The sequence below is a fragment of the Vulpes vulpes genome, chromosome 2, assembly GCF_048418805.1.
Source record: "Vulpes vulpes isolate BD-2025 chromosome 2, VulVul3, whole genome shotgun sequence".
NCBI classification, from domain to species: Eukaryota; Metazoa; Chordata; class Mammalia; order Carnivora; family Canidae; genus Vulpes; species Vulpes vulpes.
In genome coordinates this window covers 13,436,634-13,456,528 of record NC_132781.1, presented here as the reverse complement: position 1 = coordinate 13,456,528, position 19,895 = coordinate 13,436,634, and the positions used below count along the sequence as shown (strand labels likewise).

Here is a 19,895-nt window from a genome sequence, read left to right as displayed (position 1 = left end):
GCTGCCTGGGTGGCTCAGTTGGTTAAGCATATGTCTTCTGCTCAGGTTATGATCCCCAGGGTCCTGTGATCAAGCCCCGTGTGGGGATCCCTGCTCAGTGGGATCTCTTCCTCAACCCCTCCCCTTGGCTTGTGCGTGCTCTCACTTTCTCTCAAATAAATAAATAAAATCTCTAAAAAATAATCATAATAATAACTAACTGAGGCACCCAGGCACCCCTAAAGGCTTTATTATTTTACTTGCTTTTATTTCATTTCATTTTTTAAAGATTTTATTTTCTTAAGTAATCTCTGCAGCCAACATGGGGCTTGAACTCACAACCCTGAGATCTAGAGTTGCTTAGGAATACTAGGTTTGAACATAGCATTTTCGTCAGTGAAATACGTCCTTTTTTTTTTTTTTTTTTAAAGGTTTTATTTATTTATTCATGAGAGACAGAGAGGCAGAGACTAGGCAGAGAGAGAAGCAAGCTCCCTATAGGGAATCAGTCCTCAGACCCTGGGATCATGCCCTGACCCCAAGGCAGATGCTCAACCATTGAGCCACTCAGGCATCCTGAAATACTTCTTTTTAATTGTATGAGGAATGAACCTTACTCATGAATGGTTTTTATTATTTTAGGCTGTTGCAAAAATGGTTCAACAGTGTTGTACTTATGTTGAGGAAATCACAGACCTTCCAATCAAACTTCGGTTAATTGATACTCTACGAATGGTAACAGAAGGAAAGGTAAGTTTTCCATTGGCATAACTCAAAGTGGGAAGTCCTGTCTTTTCTATATTCAGAGATACTTATTTATGAAGACGTTATATCTATATATATAGATAGATTTTATTTTATTTTATTTTATTATTTTATTTTATTTATTTTATTTTATTTTATTTTATTTTAAGATTTTATTTATTTATTCACGAGAGACACAGAGAGAGAGAGAGAGAGGCAGAGACACAGGCAGAGGGAGAAGCAGGCTCCATGCAAGGAGCCTGATGTGGGACTTGATCTTGGGTCTCCAGGATCATGTCCTGGACTGAAGGTGGCGCTAAACCGCTGAGCCACCAGGGCTGCCCAATAGATATATTTTAAAATGACAAAGTAGATCATCACCTTGATTCAACCATTATCTTTGTATATTTCCTTCTAGTATCTTCCCATATGTAAATGAATATATTTATTTGTGTTTACATATTTTAAAGATTTTTTTTAAAGATTTATTTATTTATGATAGACAAGAGAGAGAGAGAGAGAGAGAGAGAGAGAGAGAGAGAGAGAGGCAGAGACACAGGAAGAGGGAGAAGCAGGCTCCATGCCGGGAGCCCGACGTGGGACTCGATCCTGGGTCTCCAGGATGGCGCCCTGAGCCAAAGGCAGGCGCTAAACCGCTGAGCCACCCAGGGATCCCCAAGATTTTTTTAAGTAATCTCTGCACTTACCATTGGGCTTGAGCTAATGACCTGGAGATCAAGAGTTGCATGCTCTTCCAACTGAGCCAGTCTGGCACCCCCAAATGAATGTAATTAAATAGCCACAGTCTTGGGATGCCTGGGTGGCTCAGTGGTTGAGCGTCTGCCTTTGACCCAGGGCATGATCCTGGAGTCCCAGGATCGAGTCCCACGTTGGGCTCCCCGAGGGGAGCCTGCTTTTGCCTCTGCCTGTGTCTCTGCCTCTCTGTGTCTCTCATGAATAAATGGATTAAAAAATCTAAAAATAAATAAACAGATAGATATTCATAGTCTTGACACATCCAGATTTTTCTAGGAATTAGGGACCTTACCCCATATTTACATGTAAAATGAATCAAAGATAAAGGTAATTCTTCACCCTGGCCTAGATCTGCTTGAGAAATCTATACTTGGGATAACTAAGGTTTCACTCTACTATTTAAATTAATAGAATATTGGAGTGCCTGGCTGGCTCAGTCAGCAGAGCATATGATTCTTAATCTTGGAGTTGTGAGTTTGAGCCCCATGTTGGCTGTAAAGCTTACTTAAAAAAATAATAATAGAGTATTCATAGTTGCAAGTTTAATTTACAAATTTCACTGTCTTGCCAGAATGTATTTGTATTATTTAATTTGATCTCTTTGTTCTCCTAATCTTATGTTTCTCTAAAAAAGACAAGTATGAAATGGTGACTAAAGTAAATTATTTTTTTCTAGACTGGTGTTTGTGATGTGAAAATAAAAACTAAGCTTATATTTAACTTAACAGTTCAGTAATTTTTTTTTTTACTTCAGTAATTTTTTTAAAAGATTTTATTTATTTTTTTAAGATTTTATTTATTTATTCATGAGAGACACACACAGAGAGAGTGAGAGAGGCAGAGACATAGGCAGAGGGAGAAGCAGGCTCCATTCAGGGAGTCCGATGCGGAACTCGATCCTGGGACCCCAGGATCATACCCTGGGTTGAAGGCAGGTGCTAAACTGCTGAGCCACCCAGTGATCCCCTATTTATTCATTTTTTAAAGATTTATTTAAGAGAGCATTTGTGGGTGGGGGGCAGCAGGGAGAGGAAAAGAGAATCTCAAGCGGACTCCCCACTGTGTGTGGAGCCCAACGTGGGACTCAGTCTCATGACCCTGAGATTATGACCTGAGCTCAAATCAATAGTCAGATGCTCAACTGACTGAGCCACCCAGGCACCCCAAGATTTTATTTTATTTTATTTTTTTACGTAATCTCTACACTCAACATGGGGCTTTACCCACAACCCTAAGATCAAGAGTTTTATGCTCTACTGACTTAGCCAGCAGCCAGGCACCCTTAGTTCAGTAAATGTTTATTAAACACCTCTGTTGTTGCTAGATCCAGAATGAATATGACACTGTTCTTTATCACCTCAAAGAGATGCATCATAAAAATAGTTACTGTGCTGTGTTTGACTCTTGATATTGGCTCAGGTCATGATCTTGGGGTCATGAGATTAAGCTCCAAGTTGAGCTCACCACTTAGCAGGGAATCTGCTTAAGATTCTTTCTCTGTTCCTCTGTCCCCCCCACTCTACCCCTGCTCATGCCTGTTCTCTCTCTCTCTTTTTAAGATAAATAAAATCTTTTAAAAAAGAAAAGAAACATATGGGCATTTAGGAATGTAAAAGTAGTTTGTTATTCTCGGAGATTAAGGTTTTCTGGGGTGGATTGGGGAAAAGGGGTTGCTGCAGAACAAAGGCTAAAAGGATAAGCAAGCCTTGGCTAAAAAAAAAAAAAAAAAGGATAAGCAAGCCTAAGCATAATTAATTCTCTAGACTCCATTAGGCTATAGTTAAATTTTTTGTGTTTAATTTGTTTGGAAACTATAAACTCACTAACATTACTTATAACTGCAAAAAATGCTGGTAGCTTTCACAAGATCAAATATTTTAATTTAATTATTATTACTATTCTTTTTTTATATTACTATTATTCTTAAACAACCTCTATACCCAATGTGGGGCTTGAACTCATGACCCCAAGATCAAGAGTCACATGTTCTACCAACTGAGCCAGCCAGGTGCCCCTCAATAATTCTTTTAAGGGCACTGTTCTATTTTCTCTGCTATTTAATATAGCTTAGGATTCTGTTATTCATTAGGATTTCATATTTAGGTGCTTGAAGCAAAGCTACAGAATATGAATAATGTTCTTAAAATATATGTGATCGTGAAGGTACCTCAGTGGCTAGGTTGGTTAAGTGTCCAACTCTTGATTTATGCTCAGGTCATGATCTCAGGGTCATGAAATCAAGCCCTGAGTCAGGCTCTGTGCTAAGTGGGGAATCTGCTCTAGATTTTCTCTCTCCCTCCCCCCCTTCCTCTCCTCCCTGGGCATGTGTGTGTGCATGCATGCGTGCATGCATGAGCATGTGCACCCCCCTTCAAATGAATAAAAAAATTTTTTAATTATGTAATTGTGAAATGTAAAACGTCACACAGTTGTATTTGTACAAAGAGGATAAAGTACACCATAACTGCATGATAAATACCATTAGGCTTAGTTTGAATAATAGTTCAACTGTATCTTTAAATGTTAACACATTTATATGGAAATTTTGATAATATAAATTTCTCATATTTGTAGATTTATGTTGAAATTGAACGTGCTCGGCTGACTAAGACATTAGCAACTATAAAAGAGCAAAATGGTGACGTGAAAGAGGCAGCCTCCATTTTACAAGAGTTACAGGTAAGGAGATGCATTTAGAATGAAAATCTTTATATTTAGTCAGCAGTATGTCTTATGGAAATAGCTTATTTTGGCGTCTTTAAACTTTTTCAAAACTATCAAGATTAAGAGTAAGTGCAGTGGAATATGAGGTTATTCAGGTACCTGAAAATTATGTAATTAGGGTCCTGACTAAATTTAACTGCTAAAAGAATTTTGAAGAAAAGTTAGAATCGATGCATTAGTCTTGATTTTGTGCTATTTGAAAACTTTCATTCTCTTTAGAATTTAAATAGAATTAGTAATTCAGGGATCCCTGGGTGGCGCAGCGGTTTGGCGCCTGCCTTTGGCCCAGGGCGCGATCCTGGAGACCCGGGATCGAATCCCACATCGGGCTCCCGGCGCATGGAGCCTGCTTCTCCCTCCGCCTGTGTCTCTGCCTCTCTCTCTCTCTCTCTGTGACTATCATAAATAAATAAAAAAAAAATTAAAAAAAAAAAAAAAAAAAAAAAGAATTAGTAATTCATGTACTATTTATGCCTTAGGGAATCACTGGTAATCATTGGCTTCATTCTTAACAAATATTTGATTGGCAGTTCATTTCTAGGCTAAATTGTTTTAACAAAGAAACATTGCCTCATAATTTGCCATGTTTCAGGACAGGTCCCCCCCCCAGGACAGGTTTTTAAGAAAGATCTTAAAATTAGACCGCAAAGAACCAAGAAATCTGAGAAAAACCATAGACTCACCCAAAAATAAGTACCTGAAATACACTCAAAATTTTCCTTGTAATTTTGGCTTATCATGGTTTCCTCATTAAGTTAAATTGCTTATTCTGATTTTTCAGTCATGTACCATTTTAGTTAAAGGAAGGGGAAAAATAACACTGAGAAGATCCTGTGTGCTATGCATTGTCTTTTTTTTTTTTTTTTAATGTCCTGTGTTCTCTGTACACTTTATCTTATTCACTGTTCATGCACAGCACTATTTTTATCCCCATTTTTCTGCCAAGGAAACAAACTCAAAGGGATTAAGTAACGTGCCTTAAGTCATTGCCAAGAAGTGGTAAAGTTTAGACTCATACTAGTTCTATTTAGCTTCAGATGTCTTTTCTTCTTTTTTTTTTTTCTTTTCTTCTTTTTGATTAGAAGATTTTATTTTTTTTCTTTCTTTTTTTTTTTTTAAGATTTTATTTATTTATTCATGACAGACACACAGAGAGAGAGAGAGAGAGAGACATAGACACAGGCAGAGGGAGAAGCAGGCTCCATGCAAGAAGCCTGACATGGGACTTGATCCCACGTCTCCAGGATCATGCCCTGGGCTGAAGACGACACTAAACCACTGAGCCACCGGGGCTACCCAGAAGATTTGATTTGATTTGATTTATTTTTTTATATTTCATTTTATTATTATTATTTTTTTAATTTTTTAATTTTTTTTTAAGATTTATTTATTTACTTATGATAGAGAGAGGCAGAGACACAGGTAGAGGGAGAAGCAGACTCCATGCCGGGAGCCCGACGTGGAATTCAATCCCAGGACTCCAGGATTGCGCCCTGGGCCAAAGGCAGGCACCAAACCACTGAGCCACCCAGGGATCCCCAGATTTTATTTTTTAGAGCACTTTTAGGTTCACAACCAAGTTGAGTGGCAAGTACAGAGAGTTCCCATATACTCCATTGTCCCCCTCCCAACACGCACATGCATGTATGCGCGTGCACGCAAACGCGCACACACACACACACACTCTCTCTCTCTCCCTCTCTCTTCTCTCTCCCTCCCCTTCTACCAACATCTCACACCAGAGTGGTACATTAGTTAAAATAGATGAACCTACATTGACATGAGATCACTGAAAGTCAATAGTTTGCATTAAGGTTCACTCTTTGTGTTGTATATTCCGCGGATTTTGACAAATGTGCTCATCAATGTAGTATCATATAAAATAGGTTCACTGCCCTAAAAATTCTCTGGTCTGCCTGTTCCTCCCTCTTCCCCATCCCAACCCCTGGCAACCACTGATCTTTCTACTGTCTCCATAGTTTTGCCTTCAAACCCTATTTTCAACTAGGATGATTATGCCTCATGATTCAACATCCTCTGAAATAGTCTTGCCAAAAAAAATTCACCTCAATTATGTAAAGCTTCTAGGTTTAACTACCAGTTTACAGGATATGCTAGGGACAGAGGAGCCTATTAAATGATACCACAGGGATGCAATCAGCATAATTCAGACTCTATAAAACTATAGGATGATTGGCTTGATTTTGTCAACAAATGGCAAGAAAAAAGAGCCATAAGAAACCTATTTATCAATTGCAAAGTATGAGCCTCATGTGGATTCTTATTTAATTAAAATAAATGAGATAGATATTGGGGACTGACTAGGTATTTGGTGATAAAAGGAATTTTTAGATTTTTTTTTCAATGTTTATCTGTTAGAGACACATACTAAAATATATGTCTGAAATTTACTTCAAAGTAATTGACATGGGGATCCCTGGGTGGCTCAGCGGTTTGGTGCCTGCCTTTGACTCAGGGTGTGATCCTGGAGACCTGGGATCGAGTCCCACATCAGGCTCCCTGCATGGAGCCTGCTTCTACCTCTACCTGTGTCTCTGCCTCTCTCTCTCTCTCTCATGAATAAATAAAATGTTAAAAAAAAAAAAAAGTAATTGACACATGGAGAGTGGGTAAAGATTCATAAATGAAACATTGATGGCTCATTGCATAAGGTTTTATTTTCCTTAACAAAAATTACAAAGACCGTGAAATAAAAACCTTTTTTCAGACCTAATAATAATAATGAAATATCCTTCTTTCTGCTTTGCCATTCTACATTTTATAAATTCATTTGTAATGGGTATGCCAAATATTAAATTAAAAATGTTTCTCATAAAAAAATGTTTCTCATAGTATTTGACGTAATTGATTTTCTATTTTGCATTTGTTGTATATTTACCATAACTCTACATTTCTATATCCTTTAGGAGTTCTATCAGCCATGTTATTTGAATTTTAAAAAGACGAGCACCTCTTTTTCCTGTAATTTTTTGTTATGTAAATAGAAAACCTACAAGTGGTATCCTTTTGTGTGTTTAGAACTGTAATTTCTGGGACACGTGGGTGGCTCAGTTGCTTAAGCGTCTGCCTTCAGTTCATGTCATGATCCTAGGGTGTTGGGATCGAGCCCCATATCAGGCTCCCTGCTCAGTGGGGAATATGTTTCTCCCTCTCCCTCTGCTCATGTGTGTGTTTGCACATGGGTATGTGTTCTCGCTGTCTCTCAAATAAATAAATAAAATATTTTTTAAAAGAAGAATTGTAATTTCCAAAAAAAAAAAAAAAAGAATTGTAATTTCCTGCTCCCAAGTATGTTAACTAACTAGAATTTAAATTAAAATTTGAAGAAAAGGGATGCCTGGGTGGCTCAGTGGTTGAACATCTGCCTTTGGCCCAAGGCATGATCCTGGAGTCCCACATCGGGCTCCCTGCATGGAGCCTGCTTCTCCCTCTGCCTATGTCTTTGCCTCTCTCTGTGTCTCTCATGAATAAACGAATAAAATCTTTAAATGAATGAATGAATGAATGTAATTTCCTCACTAGCCATGAGGAAAATGCAAATTAAAACCACAAGAGATACCCCTACATGCCTTTTTTTTTTTTTTTTAAGATTTTATTTATTCATGAGAGACACACACACAGAGAGAGAGAGAGGCAGAGACACAGGCAGAGAGAGAAGCAGGCTCCATGCAGGGAGCCTGATGTGGGACTTGATCCCAGGACTCCAGGATCATGCCCCTAGGCCGAAGACAGGCGCTAAACCGCAGAGCCACCCAGGGATCCCCTCCTACATGCCTATTAGAATAGCTAACATTAAAAATATATATACTGTTTATAACCAAGTGCCAGCAGCGCTGCAAAGTGATGAGAACCCTTATCCATTGCTGATGGGAATGCAAAGTGGTGCAGCTGCTGGAAAACAATTTGGCTATTTTTTACAAAGTTAAACATATGCTTTACCAAATGACCCAGCAATACCAATTCCTGGTGCCCAAGAGAAATGAAAACTTGAAGTTCACACTCAACCTATCTACTGATGTTCAGAGTAGTTTTGTTCATGATGGGCACAAGATGGAATCATGATAAAAAGGGGGGTGTGGCAGGACACAGATTTAAAAAAAAAATAGAATCCACCCAGATATCCTTCAGGTGAATGGTTAAACTGGTTCATCCACACAATGGAGTACTACTTAGCCATAGAAAGAAATGTACTAGGGACACTGGGTGGCTCAGTCGGTTAAGGGTCTGCCTTCAGCTCAGGTCAGGATCTCAGGGTCCTGGGATCAAGGCCCACATCAGGCTTCCCACTCAGCTGGAAGCCTGCTTGTCCCTCTCCCTCTGCCCATTCTCTCACTCATGTGCATGCACACTTTCTTTCTCAAATAAATAAATAAAATCTTTTAATAAAAGGAATGAACTTATTGATATACATAACAATTTAGATGAATCTTTACTATTCAAAGCATTATGTTGAGTGCAAAAAGACTCAAGAGATTGCATACTGTGTTTCATATTCATGAAAAACAAATCTATAGTGATGGAGAACAGGTCATTCTGATTGGCAGAAGTATGTGACTCCAAAGGGGCAAATGAGGGACTTAGTTTAGGGGTGATAGACTGTTCTGTATCTTGATTGTGATAGTAGCTAAACAAGTCTGTGCATATGCTTAAATTCATAGAACTTTTTATGTCAGAAGAAAAAATATCCATTTCCTATATAATTTTTTTTTACTGTAATTTCCTGGAGGAAATTAGCTTTTTATATCATCATCAACATTCTCCCAGTATGCAAAAAAGGTTCTTATTGTTTGATAGGTGTGGATATTTTAATACATTTAATTTTGCAATTTTTAGAAATTATCAAATATAAATTTATTTGGGGTCTTACTTTGGCCAGGTGGAAACCTATGGGTCAATGGAAAAGAAAGAGCGAGTAGAGTTTATTTTGGAGCAAATGAGGCTCTGCCTAGCTGTGAAGGATTACATTCGTACACAAATCATCAGCAAGAAAATTAACACCAAATTTTTCCAGGAAGAAAATACAGAGGTAAGCATATCTCTTACTGCAAGTTTATTTTAGATGTGTTTAGAAAAGACCGATAAGCCACAATTTATTTTATCAACTTTTTTTTTTAGAAATTAAAGTTGAAATATTATAACTTAATGATTCAGCTGGATCAACATGAGGGATCCTATTTGTCTATTTGTAAGCACTACAGAGCAATATATGATACTCCCTGTATACAGGCAGAAAGTGAAAAGTGGCAACAGGTAAGAATATTTTCTTATACTTGATATTGATATTGACTAGGAAGAATTTGTGTTTTTTATTTTGAAGTGATTTTTAACTTCAGTAATCATATGCAGTTATATGGTACTGCTTTCTAGTCACTGTATTGATAGTTTATCTTTACTGACTCAAACGAACTGTGGCAATATTCTAAATTATTTATCACTATCGAAGAATGTAGCCTTACTGTTTAAAGTATGTATAGCAGGGCAATGCCTGGGTAGCTCAGTCGGTTAAGCATCCTACGCTTATTTCAGCTCAGGTCATGATCTCAGGGTCATGAGATCAAGCCTCATATCAGGCTCAACACTCAGCTCCAGATCTGCTTGAGATTCTTTGCCTCTCCCCTTCCTCCTACTCTCTTTCTTTCTCTCTCTCTATCTCCCTCTAAGTAAATAAAATCTTAAAAAAAAAAAAAAAAAAAACGTATAGCAGAAGCATTTGGCTGGTTCAGTTCATAGATCGTGCGATGCTTGATCCTTGAAGGTTTTGAGTTCAAGCCCCATGTTGGGTGTAGATATTACTTTAAAAAACAATAAAGTAAAATATGTATAGCAGGTCACATGCTAACAAAGGTTACAGGTAAAGACCTAACATTACTTTGGAAAATTATTTCACAAAACTGTTTCAAATCATTTGTATGTATGTTCCATGTTTGTGCTGCTAACTTGTTACAAGTTTTCCTTTATATATCTCACTCCAAAAAATGTTAGCCCAGGTAGTAATATAGATTGGCAAAGATTTACTGTAGTTGTTTCATAGAAATTTAATATGACAGGAAGATACTGTAAAAGGCAGCTTGGTAGGATCATTCCCTAAGACTTTTGAGTATAATATCAAACATGAATATAGACAATTCTCTCATGATTTTTTAGTTCCTGCCAGAGTCTCCACTTTGTTTCTAAGCTTGCTTATGATCCATTGTGTTATACAACGTTTTTAGGCTCTGAAAAGTGTTGTCCTCTATGTGATCTTGGCTCCTTTTGACAACGAACAGTCAGATTTGGTTCACCGAATAAGTGGTGACAAGAAGTTAGAAGAAATTCCTAAATACAAGTAAGTACTTTTATAGCTAGCATAGTACATCTCAGCAGAAACACCATTTTGAAGGAAAATTGGTTAACCTAAGTGTACATCTGCTTAATTGGTTGTGATAGATTGTATTGGCGAATAAAACTAGAGATTATAGAGTAGTGAAATGGTTTTGTCATGCTGCTTTAGGAATTAATGAGATTGGGCACCTGGGTGGCTCAGTGGTTGAACGTCTGCCTTTGACTCAGGTTGTGATCCTGGGGTCCTGGGATTGTGTCCCACATTGGGGTCCCCATGGGGAGCCTGCTTTTCTACCTGTGTCTCTGCCTCTCTCATGAATAAACAAGTTAATTAATTTTTAAAAAAGAAATTAATGAGGTTATAACACACTTCATTCATATAGCCACTTATCAAGGGGCACCTAAGTAGCTCAGTCAGTTAAGCATCTGACCCTTGGTCTCAGCTCAGGTCTTGATCTAGGGGTTACGAATTTGGGCCTCACATTGGCTCCACTGGGTGTGAGCTTTCTTTTTAAAAAAAAAAAAAAAAACAACAACAACAACAACAACCTAAAATGGACCACTTGTCAGATAGAAGTTGCATTTCAAGCTCACTTTAGCAGCTTTTGGTTATTAATCATTTGATAAAATTTTAGTAGTTTAGGACTTAAGTGATTTTCAGAAGTCTATACTATATAAAACAGACATACACTTCCTACACACAGTGGGCTTTTAGTTCTTAAAGCTGTTTTTCTTTTATCTGTCTCGTTGGTAAGCTTATGCAAATTATTCCAGAGACTGGCAAATACATTGTGGGAGGGAGCAGAATGTTACGTAGAGGAATGCTCCATTCAGAACTGCTGTGGAAAAAAATGGCAGTAAATAAATAATAATCAACTTATATTTTGTTTTACAAATAAGAACTTACAAGTACGATCTTTGCCAATATTTAAACATTTGCCATTATATTACTTTATGTTACGTTTTTCCAGATTTGGAATATTAAGTTTTATACAATTTACAGGGATCTTTTAAAGCTCTTTACTACAATGGAGCTCATGCGTTGGTCCACCCTTGTTGAAGACTATGGGATGGAGTTAAGGAAAGGGTCTCTTGAGAGTCCAGCGACTGATGTTTTTGGTTCTACAGAGGAAGGCGAAAGGAGGTGGACAGACTTAAAGAACAGAGTCGTGGAACATGTAAGTGCCGGCCCAGAAGTGAACTGGGGTGATTTCCACCACAAATTTTTAATTTTCAAGTGTGACAGTCAAATGTTTCTTTTGGAGGTTATATCTTTAATTCTTTGCTTTAGGTTTTTTTGTTTTGGGGTTTTTTTGCTATGCTCAGGGTAATAGTGGTGTAAATTTGTTCTCCCAGTGTTGTTTGTGTATTTCCCAAAATGTATCAGAATTTATCTTATCCCTCTTACTTCCCCCCACCCTATTCCCTTATATTTGGCTTTTCAGGAAAAACAACAAAAACCCACAATGTTTTAGCATTCTTATTTTGAAGGGCCCTCTCAAGAATCCAAAATTTTAAGGGTGCCTGGCTGACTCAGTAAAGCACGTGACTCTTGATCTTGGGGTGTCAGTTCAGGCCTCACGTTGGGTGTAGACATTACTTAAAAATAAAATTTAGGGCAGCCCAGGTGGTTCAGCGGTTTAGCGCTGCCTTCGGCCCAAGGCATGATCCTGGAGACCCGGGATCGAGTCCCACGTCGGGCTCCCTACATGGACCCTGCTTCTCCCTCTGCCTGTGTCTCTGCCTCTCTCTCTCTCTCTCTCTCTCTCTCTGTATCTCTCATGAATAAATAAATAAAATCTTTAAAAATATAAAATTTATTTTAATTTTTAAAAAATATTTATTCATAAGAGACACAGAAAGAGAGGCAGAGACACAGGCAGGGGAGGAGAAGCAGGCTCCATGTAAGGAGGCCAGTGTGGGACTCCATCCCAGGAATCTGGGATCAAGCCCTGAACCAAAGGAAGACAGATGCTCAATTGCTGAGCCACCCAGACGTCCCAAAAATAAAATTAAAAAAAAAAAAAAAAGAATTCAAAATGTTACAAGATATAGAGACACTTGGGTGGCTCAGTGGTTGAACGTCTGCATTTGGGTCAGGTCATGATCCACAGGTCTGGGGATCAAGTCCCACATCTGACGTCCCGCAGGGAGCCTGCTTCTCCCTCTGCCTCTGTGTGTCTCTCATGAATAAATAAATAAAATCCTTAAAAAAGAAAAAAAGTTACATCATACAAACCAGAAGGAATTTCTTAAGAATGAGTGGTGGGATGGTTGTGGGTGAAAGTTGCTCTTTCTGGGATCCCTGGGTGGCGCAGCGGTTTGGTGCCTGCCTTTGGCCCAGGGCGTGATCCTGGAGTCCTGGGATCGAATCCCACATCAGGCTCCCTCCATGGAGCCTGCTTCTCTCTCTGCCTGTGTCTCTGCCTCTCTGTGTGTGTGTGTCTCTCATGAATAAATAAATAAAATCTTTAAAAAAAGAAAAGAAAGTTGCTCTTTCTATCTGCTGCTTGCTTGGTAGTTCTGAGAATGGGTAACAAGTCTTAAACCTGATCTTTGATCTTCTTGGTATCACTATAAATGGAATTATTTCAGCATTCATTCACATAGCAAACATGTATTATGAGCTTTCTATGTACCAGGCACTGTACAAATATGCTGGAACATGTGGGAAAGTGAGACGTGGTCCCTATCTTCAGACAGCTTAAAAATAAGTCATAGGGAAAGATGGATTTCTTTTTTTTAAGATTTTAAATCCCAAGAAAGATGGATTTATAAGTAAAAGTATTTGGGGCTCCTGGGTGGCTTAGTGTTTGAGCGTCTGCCTTTTGCTCAGGTCATGATCCCCAGGGTCCTGGAATCGAGTCCCACATCAGGCTTCTGCAGGGAACCTGCTTCTCCCTCTGCCTGTGTCTCTGCCTCTCTCTGTGTCTCCCAGAAATAAATAAATAAAATCTTTTTAAAAAAAGAAAGTAAAAGTATTCTAGATATTAGGGTACCAATATATATCAAATGGAGTGCAGCATAAGTAGAGGGTTGATTGGTTCTACCTGAAAGGAGGACACCTGGCTGGCTCAGTCAGTGGAGTATACCCTTGATCTCGGGGTTGTGGGTCCCAAGCCCCACGTCAGAGGTGGAGATTGCTTAAAATACATACATATATATATATATTGTGTGTGTGAGTGTGTGTTTTAAGGTTTTCTTTATTTATTTGACAGCGCACAACTAGGCAGAGTGGCAAGAAGAGGGAGAAGCAGCTCCCTGCAGAGCAGGGAGCCCAATGAGGGACTTGATCCCAGGACCCAGAGATCATGACCTGAGCCAAAGCAGATGCTTAACCAACCAAGCCACCCAGGCGCCCCAAAAATAAAATTCTAAAAAGAAAAAGAAAGGTCAGGCTAGATCTGCAGAAATTGACAGAGGAGATAAGATTTGTAAGAAGAGTACCCGGTGAGCGGACAGATGCCATAGTCTGAGCAGGGGCATGGAGACGACAAACCTGTAGGATGAACAGAAGTGCCTCCAAACACAGGGATCAGTGAAGAAGAAAGTCGGAGATATGGAAAGGGTCTGGGACTTCACAAAGTTTATATACTGCAGTAGTGGAAACTTTGACCTGAGAGGACAGTGACCAGGCTTGCATCTTACAAAGACTCCTCTGGCAGTCAGTGTGGAGAATGCACTTGGGGGGGAGAGACAGGAATGGAGCTGAGAGTAAGTGAAGGCTCCTGTGGGCTTCTGTCAAGGCAGTAGCTGAGGGATAGATGGGATGGAGTTATTTTAATAAAGAAAATAAATAGAATTTGGTCGTTGATTAAATTTAAAGGATAAAGAAGGGATCTAGAATGATTGTGCTGCTTTCTAAGAAATGTGTTGCCGTGGACCCTGAGAGAGATGGGAGGAGGGACAGCTTCTCCAAACATCGGTTCATTTTCTCTCCCCACTGTTCCCCATTTTTCTTGTGATGCTGCTATTTTGTTAATAACAAAGAAGAATAAAGGGAGGGAACAGTGGCTCAGTTGGTTAAGCAGCCCACTCTTGATTTTAGCTCAGGTCATGATCTCAGGGTCATGGGATTAAGCCCCTTGTCCAGGCTCCAAGCTCAACAAGGAGTCTACTCAAGATTCTGTCTCCCTTTCCCTCCACCCCTACCCCCCACATGCTTTCTCTAAAATAAATAAAGAATTAAAATAATAATGATAAAGGGAACCACTTCCAGTGTAAGCTAGGAAATTTAATTTCAAGTTACCTTTCAATAGTTAAAATGATGATAATGTCGTGTTTTGAGATGCTCTCATTTTTTGAATCAGCCTTTTAAACATTTGTGTCAGGCAGCCCGGGTGGCTCAGTGGTTTAGCACCGCCTTCTGCCCAGGGCCTGATCCTGGACATCCGGGATCGAGTCCCACATCAGGCTCCCTGCATGGTGCTTGCTTCTCCCTCTGCCTGTGTCTCTGCCTCTCTCTCTCTCTCTGTCTCTCATAAATAAGTAATAAAATCTTTTTTAAAAAATAAAAAGAAACATTTGTATCATAATTAGGAAATTTTAATTTTAGATTCTTGGATTTAGCAAAAACATTTTAGAACATTAGTTTTTAACCATTATTTTAGTTAAGATAAGCCTAGGGTTTGACTATATGTATTTTAAAAGAGTTGTGGATAGTATTCAGAATAACTTACAAAACTGCAGAAATCAAAGTATCTAAATTTTGCTTTGTTACTGAAATTGAGAACCAGCTTCATTCCAGCAGTCAGCTATAGAAAAATAAAAGCTCTGAATCTGACATTTTAACTAAACCTATTTGAATATGAAAACAAATGGGCTTTTAGCCTTACTGACGACTCTTAGGTGTTCTTCATTGCTCTCTATCCTCTCCCCAGAATATTAGAATAATGGCCAAGTATTACACCAGGATAACAATGAAGAGGATGGCTCAGCTTCTTGATCTGTCTGTTGATGTAAGTAGTTTGAGTTGTTTGTAGCCAGTCGTTTTGAATATCAACTGACTTATAAAAATTGAATTAGAAAATCAATTTTGCTTTATTATTTAAGGTGACAAAGTTTCCCCAGGCTATCTTGAGTACCCAAAAATAGCCCAAATATCAAGTTTATAGTTACATTACTATTATGTGTCCTAGTTAAAATCTTTACTTAAATATGATAGTTTTACATCGTTTCATCTGCAGTTGGGTATGTATTTCTATGACAAATATGTCTAGGGTCCCAGGAATGTACCATAGAAATAGAAACTGTGAAGGAGACTTCACTACACTTCCCTTGCAGAGGTCCCAGGTCAAGTTAGAGAAATATTGTGTTCAGATCTAGGTTCCTGCTGGTGGAATGTATAACCCACCACAGAGGTAGGGGTTAAGTGAGGTGATCTAGAAGCCATTTCTGTCATGAGACAGTTTATCAGTTTAGCTGAAGAAAGAAGAATCACGGGTGTTAGAGGTAAAAAATTTAATCCTTGGTTGGCTCATTAGCTCCTCTCATTTCTGGACCAGTGGACCAGAGTCCTTAGAATAAAGTGACTTGTCCTTGGCTATGTAGTTGCCAGTGGCAGAGATTACACATTGTAACCCAGCATTTCTGGAAACAACTTATATGATGTGTTAGGGGGAAACATTGTAGACCAAGAGTGGACCAAGGGGCTGTTGGCAGGAGCAGAACCAGCATTGTTGAGTTTGCAAGGAGGCAGATTCAAACTCTACCCTGATTCTGAGTAGACTTAGAGGCTATTCATCTCCTAGACTCATAGTACACTAAGTGTATTATTACAGGAAGTCAAGAGTTGCTTACTTATGCGTAGTGAATTTTAGCACTGCATATTCTTGGGTGAAGAGTTTTAAAAATGCTTTCCTTAAATTTTATTGTCTGTAATTATCCTATCTTAATCCAATTTTTCATTCTCTCTTGCAGGAGTCAGAAGCTTTTCTTTCAAATCTAGTAGTTAACAAGACCATCTTTGCTAAAGTAGACAGGTTGGCAGGAATTATCAACTTCCAGAGACCCAAGGATCCAAATAATTTATTAAATGACTGGTCTCAGAAACTGAACTCACTGATGTCTCTAGTTAACAAAACTACACACCTCATAGCCAAAGAGGAGATGATACATAACCTACAATAAGGGTCTCAGTGCCCCTAATGCTTTTAGAAAAGAGTTAAAATTGGAAGTCATAAAAGACTGTTATGGTGTATATGTTGGGTTTGTTGTGGGTTTTTTTTTTTTTTCTATTTTCAGCTCCTTTGTCTAAAATTTAAGATAGTGAATATGTTTAAGGCCCCTTTCAACCCTTCAGTTCCCTGATTTTATCGTTAACTTTGCATTTGCAATTGGTGCAAAAAAAATTTCTATTTCTGTTGTCTATGAACTCAAACAATTGTGTCATAACTTACCCAAATGTGTTTTTCTATCATTTGAAAACTTTTTAGCTATTATTTGTTCTCATTCAGCTAACAACCATAATTATCATAATAAAAGCAGTATATGCACATTGACTTTCTATAGTTACCTGTGTTTCTGAACATTTTGTGGGATAGTGATTTAACTATTTTTTAAATAAAAGAAATTCTGTTGTAAAGCTATCAATTATTTAGTAGAATTTTAAAAACAACATAGGACATAGAATATTTGGAATAGAGTTGTGATTTGTGAAGAATTTGTATTTTAGTATTGTGGCAGAAAGCCTCTAGACTGAGTATGTATAGAGTGATCTGGTAGGCTGAAGACTTAATATAGACCTAATTGTTTTTTCCCCTCTGAGTCAAACTGGTTTCAATCACAGTAGCTTGATTATTTTCATTCCCTTTCTCTGACTTGACCAGTTGTTAAACAAAATCAAATGACATTGTGTTGACACAATTTAACACACACAGTCATTTTTAAAAGATTTCTTTGTGACTTTCACTTATAGATCTAATTATATCAATGTTCCAAAATCAATCCCTCTTTATAGGAACTTTAGTTCCATTATATGAACACTGGATTACAACCTAAAATGCTTTAAAAAAAAATGACAACAACAAAAAGACTAAGTCACCCTCTTAGCAAATGGCATAGTATTGACTTTTTTTTTTTTTTTTAACAGAAGTTTTACTATCAAACATCTGAGATCAATTAATAGCAAATTTTGGAAGTTTTTAAAAATGTGATTTATTTCAAAAACTGAAGGTTATTTAAAATGATGTTTAAACAATGAAAGTATGAGGTCTACTTTTTTAAAAAATCCAAATGAAGGGATGGGAGAAAAAAGACATTCTGGAAATAGCATTTTTCATAATTCATTTTCATTTAGTGGTCACTAAATTGTCCTAGTCTGTGATCCCAGGGTTGAGGACACTTGTGGGACCTCTGCTATTTATGTTGAATCATTGTGAGTAATAACCTAGTATTAAATCTAATTCTATTCTTTGGAAATTTAATGTATTGGTCACATTAATAACATAAACATCTGCTACCACTTATCTTTAAAAATCTAACCAAAAATATGGCAAGGAACATTAGAGGTTGACACCAGCAATAGGAATATGGTTTAAATTTTCTTCTGAGTGAAAAGGATAGAAAATTAAATCATCTTGTATTGTTAATTTGTAAATCAAGTTGGAGCTAATTTGAATCTAGCTTCTCATTAACTTGCTAACTCATTATCCTTGTACTTGCCAAACCTGGCTATTTGGCCAAATACTTGATTGTTGTAAAGATCTCAAATGATCCTCTTCTTTGGTCTTTATTTAACATGCTTGCCCTCAAACTAAGCTCTTTGTGTGTTCTGAGTTGGTGCCATTTGTAACTGAATCCCATTTGATTTAACTGCCTATCCAGTTGGTTTTTCTCTCCTCCAAGCAAACTTAAATTTCGTAGTGTACAAAGAAGAATCCGTTAACACAGGGCAATAAAATATTTGAGATGTTCGAAACCCCAAACCCTGGCTTCCATTTCAGACCTAAAGCTGACTTGACTATTCATGAAAAGGATAGAACCACTTTGCTTTAAATATAGAAAAGATAATACTTGACTCATTTTCATTTTCATTAGGTTACTAACTAGCAGAGAGATGATAAGCCACTGTTTTTTGTTTTCATTTTTTAAATGAAACGTTTTTTACCCTTTTATTTTTATATAATTTATGTTTTTATTTTAGAGTTCAATAGCTGTTTCTGTAATTAACCCTAATTTCCATATGCTTACTGAATCATTGAAAAACTAATCTTTAAAATTCAAACTGTTCCATTATCTTATAAGTGTTACATGTATGATACAAGTACATATTTTTCATTGTTTCCAGCTCCTGGATATAGCTGCAATAAAAGCTCTAATTTGTGGGTGTGTAAAAACCTGGAGAATAAACTCATACTTTTAAAGATCTTTTTTTTTTTTTTTCAGTTCTCTTGCTGTTTAAAACAAAAAGCTGTAGGTTTTTCATTCTTTCAAAGTCATGCTCTCTCCATAAACCTGTTAAATGGTGGGAAGACATTGTGCATGTGTTTTTCAAAAAACCAACTGGTTGGCTTTTTTCCCCCCTGAATTCTTTGGTGACAGGCTGTGCTTTATTGTGCCCTTGACCAGTGGTTGTCCAGCATAGCCCACATCAGAATCCCAGGCAGGGCTTGCTACAACAGATGGTTGGGCCCCACCTCCAGAGTTTCTGATCCAGGTCTGGGGTAGGGCCCAAGAATTTTCTTTTTTTCTCCTTCCTTCCTTCCTTCCTTCCTTCCTTCCTTCCTTCCTTCCTTTCCTTGGAGGTTGCAGATGTTGCTTAAAGTATGGAGTGGACACAAACAAAAGTACAGTTAGGATTATGCTCCAGTGTGATGCTTATCCTATGCCAGTTTCCCAGTCGAGTGATCTGAGGTCTGGTTTTATCTTGCTTGATGATGTGTAGAGAAGTGTTCTTGCTTTCTGAGTGGATGCAAAGCAAGGTGCCTCAGTTTTTACCATGTTGAAAGAATTGAAGATTGGGAAAGTCTTAGCATCTTGCTATCTTTTTCTCTATAAGATTGGGAACCATGTTTTTCTTGGTATCCATCATTTCTGTTACATAGTAGAAATTTATTTTTTTTTAATTTTTTTTTTAATTTTTATTTATTTATGATAGTAACAGAGAGAGAGAGAGGCAGAGACATAAGCAGAGGGAGAAGCAGGCTCCATGCACCAGGAGCCTGATGTGGGATTCGATCCCGCGTCTCCAGGATCGCGCCCTGGGCCAAAGGCAGGCGCCAAACCGCTGCGCCACCCAGGGATCCCCATAGTAGAAATTTAAATGCTTGTTGAGTTAAATTGTTTTCTTAACCAATTAATTTTTTAAAATGCTTCCTTATACCTTCCTGGGATTATGTTTTGATCCTCAC

The 19,895-nt window shown here is 37.9% G+C and overlaps 1 protein-coding gene across 2 annotated transcripts in view; it reads left to right on the top strand.

Annotated features, from left to right (window-relative positions):
- PSMD12 (proteasome 26S subunit, non-ATPase 12) overlaps window positions 1-18,912 on the top strand; it is a 35,005-nt gene extending 16,093 nt beyond the window's left edge. For both annotated transcript variants that reach the window (XM_025999615.2, XM_025999616.2), the window contains exons 4-11: window positions 622-729; window positions 4,054-4,158; window positions 9,101-9,250; window positions 9,340-9,474; window positions 10,437-10,549; window positions 11,549-11,723; window positions 15,426-15,503; window positions 16,465-18,912. In XM_025999615.2, coding sequence (XP_025855400.1) covers window positions 622-729; window positions 4,054-4,158; window positions 9,101-9,250; window positions 9,340-9,474; window positions 10,437-10,549; window positions 11,549-11,723; window positions 15,426-15,503; window positions 16,465-16,674 — 1,074 coding nt within the window. In that variant the 3' untranslated portion in view covers window positions 16,675-18,912. The remainder of the gene's footprint in view (window positions 1-621; window positions 730-4,053; window positions 4,159-9,100; window positions 9,251-9,339; window positions 9,475-10,436; window positions 10,550-11,548; window positions 11,724-15,425; window positions 15,504-16,464) is intronic.
- Window positions 18,913-19,895: the final 983 nt, after the last annotated feature.